The following is an 11,278-nucleotide window of genomic DNA, read 5'->3' as shown; positions in this document are numbered from 1 at the left end:
CTAAATAATATCAAATTTTAAGGTTTTATCACAGAAAACTGCCGATACCCACCAACCAAAAAGGTATGATCTTACCATCAAGAACCATATTAGAGGAGGACTGGTGGTGATGTTGTTATCACGGTTCTGAAACTGCTATCAAAATATACAGAGGTGGTTATTTAAATTTTAAATTATTACCTATGTTATTATGCAGGAATGCAGGATTATAAATTATAATATAATGTGAGAAATTTAGCTATTGATAATTGTTACGCTATATATTTAAAAACTAAAGACTATTTCAAAGTGCTATACAGTTGTGTATATTGTGTATAATAAACGTTGTTAATTGTTATGGTTAAAACTGAATGCATGTTGCATTTTAACGTATTCAGCTGTTAAAGTTTGTTGACACAACAGGATTTATATGTGTTTAGAACATATAGGTATTATAAGTAATAAGTTATTTATGTTACTTTATAAATCTTTTATATTTCGACGAAGAAGAGGCAACACATGAGCATCATGAATCGTTGTACCGACAAACTTTGAACTGACGCTTTTTGTTTCTTTATCTCAATATATATAATATAATATTATAAGTATGTGCGTAAAAATTAAATTGTGTACAGTGTACACGAAACACTAAAACAAGTTTTTTAGTTTTTTATCTAGTTATTATTGAAATTGAAGTTCCAAGTCATACAAAAGTTTTTATAAAATAGTAATAATTAATGAACGTCAGCCGTCAAGTACCAAAGAATGATTATTAAAAATAAGTAAGTCGACAGACACGCGTAGGGTCATTTTCGGGGATGGATAAAATGAAACTCGATTCCAAAAGACCAAACCCATTTATAGACAAGGATAGACTGAACCGCTGTGTTACTATGCAGGCGCATAGTCAGGATTTTTTAACGTGAGTGTTTTAATTTAATATTTATTGTGTAATATTAAATTAAATAATATAATATCATGTATCTAATTTAACTTTAGAAAAAAATAGTTAATTCACTATTTAAATTAATAAAACAATTAATTATTTACTAATAGAAATATAAAATTGAAATTTTCAAAAATCATGGAATCTTTAATAAAAACTATATTTCGATTTTATACTCTGAGCGGAGTTATGGATGTGTTGGTTTTATATATTGTGTATATATATTTGTTTTTATAAGTAGTCAAAAAATTCTTCTATTTTTAACTTGATAGTAAATTGAATATTTTTTGTATTTACATAAATTAAAAAATGTCCATTTTTTTCAAAATATCCGGAAAAAATAATTTAAAAAAAGGTGGGCAAGTAGATATTGCTCTGCTGTATAGTAGTAGTAGAGATGGGGAGTAGGTCACTATAATGGAAGTGTTAAATTTGAATGCAATGCCAGGTATCATTGAATACGAAAAACGATTCTGAACGGAGATGATTAGTCAGTCTAGGATAATTAATAAAATATATTATATTATTAACTATATTTAAATTGTAATATATCGTTATTTTACTCGATTTCGTAAAAAAAATAAATTTCATACGCTCATAAAATCTTTTCTATAATTGACGCTGGAAGTTTTTTTTACAGTTACATGGAGGAAAACTTATGGATAACCTTGTATTGGGTTTTTTTATCCTTAGGTAATAAGTATAAATCACAAAATGCTACGAATTTTCAACTTCAACTTTTCTTGCAAATTTTCGCGATTTTTGGATAGCCAATTTTTTTTATAGTCATTTCCAAAAAAAAACTTAGAAAAATCGAAAATTTCAATTGTCTATAAATAGATTTAAAAAGGTCAACATATTTTGAAAATTTAATCGCAAATAGATAACGCTTATATAAACACTTGGCGAAAATTTCAAGTATTTACAATGATTCGTTTTCTAGTTACAGCAAAATAAAAAAAATCGATTTTATCGAAAACTGATTATGCGTAAAAATTCCCGTTTTTCTATCACTTTTTTACCGTTTTTGAAAACTACTGGATATTTTTTACTTTTGACCCCCCAAAGAACCAACTAGATTAATTTTCCTTTTTAAAAAAAGACTGAAGTCAAAAATCAAAGCATTATTTTTACTCCAAAACATACACAAAAAAAAAAAATTAAAAAAACAGACATCATTGTATAATCAATTACTTTGTTTAGAATCTAAAAACGTAAATTTGTACACAAATTTATTTTAAAGTTTGAATTTAGACGAAATTACATATTTCTATTTCGTTTAATAAATTGTAAGTATAATTTAAAAATTAAATACAATGGTTATAATATGTGTGTTTCATTAATTCATAATTTTCAGCGCAAAATAATATTTTCACATTGTATTCCATGCTAAATCACAGTTCACAAGATACTCGAGCAACTGAAAGAGTTAAGAGCAAAATGTGTATAATGATGGATAATTAAGTGATATAATATTTTAATTATACTTTTATAAGGAATTAAAAATATACAACTTGTCAACTGCCATCAGCTCTTGATAAAGTCTAATCTATAGTCCGTGATATTGGTCCCTCATCATTATCTAATTCCAATTGATTTAAAAAATGTACCAATATTTTTCAAATCAATTATAAATAATTGCCAATTGGTTTTTAGTAAGTATTTGAAAAATTTGTGCCATTGGTTGATAAATATAAATAATGATATTAGAATATTAGCTTATTCAGTTATTCGTCTTTCAATGGTAGAGGAATAAACTATTAATGAATAATAATTGTTCATTCAGTATAGTATGCGACATGTGGTATTTTAGTTTATTATAGTTAATTTTGCTATCTTATTTTAATGTTGTCACTTATTGTTACTCGTTTAAATATTATAAATTAGAATATATTATACATGTATACTACTGTATACAGTATACTATATAGTATTATAGTATATTAGTATTTACCTATATTAATAAATATGAAGTTACGCTATGCATTAGTATTTTATAAATATATATATATATATATATATAGCCCGATGCCATATCGTTCTATAAATCATGTCAGATGTAATAATAATTCTTTTGCGATTGTGAAGGTCAATTTTTAGAAAAATACAATAACAATTCATCACATGAATTTAACTTGATATAAAAGTGAAAGGACTTTATATATTTTAGTTTGTTCGTTTTAATATTTAGGAACGCATATCATTGATTTTTATTCCTCATCATACATTTTTAATAATAGTAATACATACAAAATAGTAACATAGTTATGGAAATAAAAAGTACAAAATACAATGATTAATTAATTATCATTATGAATCACGAATATAATAATAATATATACGTTAAAATAATTCGATATAGGCTATATGTACAACAATGCTCGCATATAATAAAGTTACATCATAAGTCAACTAATCATCTTGTAGCCACAGTTTTGTTGGCATGTGACTAAATGCATCGTTCATAATCTGTTTGAATATAGTTGATAGGTTTTCACCTATATTTTCCTTTAGATCGTTTACCACTTCCAACGCGTTTTGGTTCATAAACGTGTTGACAGTTCGTCCTGTGAAACAGAGTAGAAAATACAAAACATTTTAGCAATTAAACAATACCATAAAATGTAGACATGTCCCTTTTTTTTATTTATAGTGATTCACACATATATATTATTCTTTTACTTAAGCTAAGTAATTTTGTATGATTTTACTTACCCAATACTTTGTTGCCGTTGAACAAATTGTCAAAGTTTACTCGCATTGCAGCTAAATTAAAGTCTACTTTCATACTACTAGCCACCATTACAGTTTCGTTCATATATTTGGGGAAATAGATCTTTGTCTGTACGTGCGTGGTTACATTTTCTGAAAATTAAGCAAATATAATATTTAATGGACGTTATAGACTTATATAGTTAACGTTTTATTTAATACTCACTTAAGTATAATTTAGCATCGCCTACACCAACTAATGGTAACAATAATAAATTTCCCTTCAAGTCGTATTTCGATTCCACTTTGATTGTTGGTATGAATAGACCAATGTCTAGACGATTTTTAACCAAATCCATTCTAAAAGCACATAATTATTCTATCACGCGTGTTTTAAAATCAAATTCTTGCAACACATTGTTAAATTAATTTTCGGAATTTGATCTAATAAATAACATATTTGAATATTTTATACAAATGTACATCTTTTGTAGATTACTTAAACTACCAAGTAGGTATTACCTATATGATTCTGTATAAAATACATTATAAAGAAAGAAGAAACTATATTATAGATTAGAAATATTCAAATATTTTTATCCCATGACTCCTATTTACAAAATATATTGACGAATTATAAATAATGAATGACATAAAAGATTTTATAATATTGTAATAAAATAAATGTTTATGGAAGTTTATTTATGTATTGTTTTAAATTATTATTAGGTATGCCATAATGACCATCGCAATTATGGAATTTAATATTAATATTTTTCTTACTATGCAACGGCTCCCTTGATTAACAATTGCGACGCCCCTTGGAGCTGGGAGTGTTTTTAAGAGAACCGTGGCACAGAAGAGGAAAAATAATAAATATAAGAATGATGATGATGATTAATATCGTATTTTATTCTAAACGTAACATACATTTAATTTCGGTTTCTATTCAAAGTTAATTACATTTGTTGTCTGATAATTTATGTATTTATAATATATTTTACAATTTATTTATCTATATGTAAAAATAAATGTATATATGGTCGTAATCCATAACTAAAATACTCCATGACCGATTTTGACGAAAATTGCAGAGGTTGTTTTTGGAAATATCAGAGAAGTTTAACGAGTAGTTTTAACTTTAAACTACGTCTGACAGGTGATGTTGCACAGCGTTTAAAAATAAATATTTTTATTGATTACTTATATAATTATATGTCATATATAATATTAGCAACTATCATTTATGAATGTTTTAGTATAGTATTGTCGCTGTTATCAGTTTTCATAGTATTTAAATAGCTATGAATAAATAAACATATTTACTTACATTAAAGCTTTATATTGTTTTGTACTTAATAATTTGGAACCTAGGTTAGATTAGACCCATAGGATAGATTATATATTTGGATTTTTATAAACTATATAATAAGTTATATTTAAGATTAAAGAAGCTATAAGATATTGGTTAGATTTGTACATTGCATTTTACAAAAGTTAGATAAAGTTAAGACAAAAGTTTGATTTAAAATTGAAATTGGTCGCAAGTACTATCAAAAAATACAACATAATTAAAAAATGTATAGGTATTAGTGTAAAATGGTTATCTTGTTTTTTTCAAATAATTATGAAACAGAAATTTTTCTACAAAATATTAGAATTTGGCTTAAAAATAAATTAATAATATCATTTCACATCACATTGAATAAAATACTATTATATGATCGAACTAATATAATTATCCTCTACTATTGAAACTTGGTTTTTATTACAGTTAATTGAATTAATTTCATCAAGATTTATTCAGTATATAGTAATTATATTATATGTATTCATGTTTATTTATGATTTTCTGTTTCTACTTATTATATCATTATATACTTATCTACTATTAATTATTATATTTGTATTATAATTTAGAATAAATAATTGAAATTATTAGTCATTATATATTTTTATAATTTGTAATTTCTATTTTAACATCTTTAAATTTACATACTTTGTATACAGAGCAGTTGTATTACTTGGTCCGTGGACAATAAGATTTGTGAATGCTCCGGCTAATGTTATGGCACCTTGTCCTTTAGTTAAAGACACTTTGTCTATATGCATTGGCTCGAACGGCCTGGTTCCAATTTCCGGTATACCTAATCCAGAGTAATATTTTAAAATATAATTTAATAATTGATTTTCATACTACATTATATTTATACATATATTACCTTTTGCCAAGTAAGGAAACATATTCTGAAAAGTCATACAAATACATTCGTCCAAATTCGGGTCTTTCTTTTTACAGGCGTTTAACCAAACAGCTATAACAGTTCAATAAACAAATTGATAAAACAATAAATATTTTAATTGATAATTGTTATGGCAGCTGACAAGATGTCAGGAGTTATAATATATAGATTGTCAATATTAATGGTAAATAATGTATTTTATGGGTTGTGTATATAATGTATTAGTATTTATTGTTAAAAATATAATAAATATTCACATAAAGTTAATTAAATTTTTTTTTTAAGTGTTTGCAGGGTTTGGGACTTAAAGCATTTGCTTATTTTTATGGATTGACTTAAAATGTATCAGAGTGCTATGGAAGTGTATGTCATGTTATAACACGTTCAATTATGTATTATATAATTTGAAAGTGCTTTTTTCATCGATTTTTTAAAAAGATGCTTATTTCCAGTTTATCTACTTTTTATGTTTTTTCAGAAAATCCCTCGGAAAATCTATAAGCAATAAGGCAAAGTGTCTCGAAAGTGAAGTTTGATTTTTTAATAATATGTATTATTTATTTTTTTTGATTTTTTTAGTTAAAAACTTTTCCTAATCATTTTGTTTCAATATTTTTTGTAATCTTTAGTAATATTATTTTTAGCAAAGTTACAAATTATGTCTAGTACCTACTTTATCATGAAAAAAGATAGTTTTTTTTTTATTATTAAATATTTTGCTCAAATTTAAGTTTTTTAAATGCTTATTTGAGTGTTTATAATGATGTTTTTAAGCTCTTATTTTAATGATTTTAAGTGCTATAAGTCCCGAACCATGATTATAAGATATAAAACTTAGTTGTCGATTATAGACGTTTTACATAAAACACGCACATTATCATTATTCTTTAGAATGGTTAATTTCTTATATTATAAATAATTTAAATATTAATTAAAACCTCAATAATTATAATAGTATGAAATAAAATATTTCGAACGAGATATACCTACCTATAGTACGTAATATTATTAAACAGTTGTATAATTTATTTTTTAATATTAAACAAGATTTTTTTTTTTTTTGATATTCTTAGCATTTAACTATAATTGCTATATTATTTAAATGCCTTAAATATATTTCTACGTAAATGCTAATCTAATAGTTTATGTATTAGAAGCTTTATAAATTAATATACAGAAGGGATATTATTTATTTTAATATTATATTAAATACTCTCAACTCTGTTAGTTTTCAAGATATTGTTAATAAAATGTTATTTTATTCAATATTATGCAAATATAGTGGTATACATTTTTGCCAAATAATCAAAATTTCAATTATTAATGGTTTTTTTTAAATTTTTTTTTTTTTTTTTGGTGTCATCAGTAACCATATTTTGGTGCAGTTTATATATTTTAACCTTATACTTTATGAAACATTTCTGAGGTAAATCTACTAAATTAGGTATTTTGACACGTCAAAAGTATAAATTCTCAGCATCTAGATACTTTTAATTTTTACATCAACTTTTTTTAATTCGTTGTAATTCAAAAACGAACTATCCTAGATGAAAATGTATTTGATTGTTATCGTGGTGCCGCATGCTTAACATGCTGATGGGTCGCCATTAAATATCCTAAAGTAATTCTTAAGTATCGAATTTTGGCCCTATTCAATAAGGTTTTTTTTATATACTGTGAATATTTGAACTATTAAAACATTTTGAACGCAAATCCACAGTCATTTTTCTATGAACGTTTGACGAAATTTTTCAAAATCTCTAAAATTTCCAAATTTTTTATACAGAGTGTATCGCATTGAACTGATACACTCAAAAGTAATTTAAAGTAAAATTTTCATGTCTTTATGACGCAGTATGTATTTAAAAATTTATATAATTTTTACTTTTTAGTATTTTGTATACCTTAAGTTGGAAAATTTAGTATAAAGTTCGATGGAAGAGTTTTTTTATTGTAAGAATAATAAATAAAATTCGATTTTTGATGTGCAAATATTTTTTATAGGTGTCTAAAGTTAAAATTCACCAACTACAATATTCCTGCGTAAAATAACAATTTCTCATCAAATAATTTTAATCTTTTTAAATTTTTAATGTAATCCAAAGAGATATAATCGTAGAAACTTGATACACTCCAGTAATACTTTAATTAGGTATAATTATCTTTACTGGGTAAAATATTTTTTAATTTTATTAGCTATTGCTTATTAGTTAATAGTATATTATAATTTATAGCTCGACAATGGATATAAATATATTATATAATAATATAACATTAGGAATTTATGAATGTTTACAACTCTAGCTAATTATAAGCAAGATTATAAACGAAAATTAAACTAAGGAAAGACTTATAGGAGCTGATAATGAAGATAATTATAAGTGTTGAAATATTAAACAAGAATAGAATTGAGAGAAATTACACCTTCAGTGATAAATGTATTTAGAAATTCGAACGGAAGAAGAAAGGATATTAGTGGATTGATTAAATGATTATTGAATTTAAATTTGAAATCAATTGAGATAAATAAATAAAGATATCAAATTTTGATTTTTGTTTATTTAAATATTTATAAGTTTAGTTGATAGTACAGAATATATTCTTGAAGCATATCTGTAGATAAGTATTAACCTCTTTTAAAAATAAGTGCATTGTAAATATGTCTGAAAACTAAACAATCTATAATTTGTAAATATGTTCTTTAAGGTTCTTTAGAATTTTACCGTGTGCACCCAAAAACTATTTATTTATTCATTTGTGGTATATGATTTTAAGTAAGTACATTATTATAATATGTAACCGTATATTTTCAACGTATAAAAAGTTGTATTGACTTAATAATATAAATAATATTTGACTATTTAAGGATTGAAAATATTTAAAAGGTTCATTATAATTTATAGCTATAGGTATGATTCAAAAAAGTAATTTTATATAAATTCAAACTTTAATACTAAGTCTAGGTACATCACAATTTATTTACTAATAATTTGCAATGTAGCCTGTAGGTAGTAGCTAGGTATTTCAAACGATATTATTATATACATTTACGCTTTATATAACACACTCACTCCAGTGCCCACTCCGCAGTCCGCATATACTAGCTATATTTATAAGTATTTGGCGGATCGAAATACTCTGCACCGAGTTTTTATTCGTTACATAAATAAAAACATCGAAAAGCGCTTACGTTTGTTCTGTGGTACCTATATAGTATAATTCATATAATGTTAATATTTTTATAATATGCTTTTAATCCACTTTGGTATCATGTCTTCCGAAATCGTTTTCATCCGCATAATCGACCGTATACGATGTATATAGCTAAATATATAATTACGTATGTAATGTAATATGTACGGTTATAATAGTATAGGTAATAATCTTTAAATTATTATCGCTACAAACTCACGGCGTCGTCGGACACGTGTGGTTCGCTTTCACTGGGACCGAGTGGTACCGCATTAAGTATATGGAGAAAAATGAGTGAGAGAGAAATAGGAAATTTTTTTTATTACAGACGTTTCGAACGCACTTTCATTAATGAGGGCGCTTACTTAATAGATCGGTCGTCGGACTAGCAGCAGCAACAGCAGGTTATAATAATAATAATAATAATAATAATAATAATGTGTTCGCTCCAAGGCGATATTTTATAATAATAAACAAACAAGTAACAACTACTATTATACGCGCACGACATACACGTAAATTATTATTATATATATACGGCCGATGCCGCAAAAAAAAAAAAAAACGTTCGTTCTTACATAATTTCTATCGAGACGCGATCGTTTGCGGTGGCGACCACGGTGACGTCTACTATGTACAACTACTATATCTATACCTAATATCTATGTACATAATATATTATAATACTCGCTATTGGTTTATTACTTTATTGGTATTACATAGTTATTACTGATGTTATTGTAGTGGCACCTATACGTACCTATTTATGTAGTATGTACATAAATTCTGCAGTACCTATATACCTATAATATAATGCGTATAATTTATGTGTACATGACGTATGGGATGTGTGCTGCCAACGGTGTGTTACGTAATTCGTATATTATTATTTAGACGGTCAAAAAAATGATACATTAAACAACTATAGGCATACTATTTTTAAAACGATATTAAATAAAATATTATAGGTATATTATTTCAGGAGCCAACTCTGGGAAATAAAAATCGATGATTTATGATGTACACGACCTAGTCATGCATCGGTCAATGGTTGTCGCCTTGTGCGCTATGATGTGTAAATCGTTCGTTTTTGACCTGTTTAGGAAGTAATTTCGTGCGTGGAATGTTTAAAGAAAACGCGGGGTTGTTGCGAAATGCCACTCGGGGTCAGCGGCAGTAGTAATAATATTGAGCTTGGTACACCCCATTAAAATGTTCTATATTATTTATTTATTATATTGTTTATTATTTTTTAAAGTCGTTTTATGTAATACGTATGAGATGAATTTATTATTGCTTAATAATCAATGTGCAGTCCTATCCTGCAGCTTAACCGATGTCCGAGAAGATGTAAATCTAACGTTAAATATATGTACGTTTGAATATTACACAAATATTCGCGGGGTTGCCTGTAGAAATTAAATATATATTTCGAAGGAAAAATCGAATTTGATCCTTGTAAAAAATGATACAGGATTTCAAAACACAGTTTTGATGTGATATATTTTTAGATTAAAAATAATACATAGAATACGTGATTTGTTAACTTTATATAGTTCCCTTTTGATAATCAAATATCATCATTCAAATAAAAAAGAAACGTGCCCCCCAATGACCCAACAAAGTGTAAATACAATTGTTAAATATGCATTGGAGTATTGGACAATTATAATGAATAATAATAATTACAACAAATAATTCTTACGAGCTGTTTGTAGTGGCGGTATCTGGTCTTGTTGGATCGGCTTTTGGTTGTTGGCTTGAATCATCACTATACAACCAAGGGTTGTGGCACACACGACTATAGCCGTAAGAAGTAGCATTCTGTTATGGTCGTTCACACAGTTGAATGTTGTTTACAGGTGTATCGTGGATCACGTCTTTACGGATGTACGGTGTGTGTGCGTTAATAACAAACGACGATTGAAACAAAAAACCTATACAAAGTGTATCTTCAAGAAATCACTTGAGAGAAGGAAATACAGACCAAATCCGTACTAGACAGCGGACACACAGAATGTTGGCGTAATACTTGCGGCCGGCGTAATATTACAAGCGCCGAAGAAGACTAGTTTGAACGTGGTCGACAGAGAAAGTTTTTATCCGTCGGCCGTCCGTCGTTCGGTACGTTTGATTGGTCTACCGTATAGATATTTATTATTATTTTTTAATACCGAATTATTAACTATCAAGTATATACTATGTA

The 11,278-nt window shown here is 26.3% G+C and overlaps 1 protein-coding gene across 1 annotated transcript; it reads right to left on the bottom strand.

Annotated features, from left to right (window-relative positions):
• Nucleotides 1-3,054: 3,054 nt before the first annotated feature.
• Nucleotides 3,055-11,144, bottom strand: LOC132923506 (protein takeout-like). Its single transcript, XM_060987548.1, has 6 exons — nucleotides 10,778-11,144; nucleotides 5,860-5,952; nucleotides 5,637-5,784; nucleotides 3,864-3,997; nucleotides 3,641-3,790; nucleotides 3,055-3,492 (listed from the first exon to the last, which is right to left on the bottom strand). The coding sequence occupies exons 1-6, from the start codon at nucleotides 10,893-10,895 to the stop codon at nucleotides 3,338-3,340; spliced, it is 798 nt and encodes a 265-aa protein (XP_060843531.1). The 5' UTR covers nucleotides 10,896-11,144; the 3' UTR covers nucleotides 3,055-3,337.
• Nucleotides 11,145-11,278: the final 134 nt, after the last annotated feature.

This window comes from Rhopalosiphum padi, chromosome 2 (assembly GCF_020882245.1).
Source record: "Rhopalosiphum padi isolate XX-2018 chromosome 2, ASM2088224v1, whole genome shotgun sequence".
Lineage (NCBI taxonomy): Eukaryota > Metazoa > Arthropoda > Insecta > Hemiptera > Aphididae > Rhopalosiphum > Rhopalosiphum padi.
Note: the sequence above shows the minus strand (reverse complement) of the source record. Positions and strands in the feature narration are given on the sequence as shown.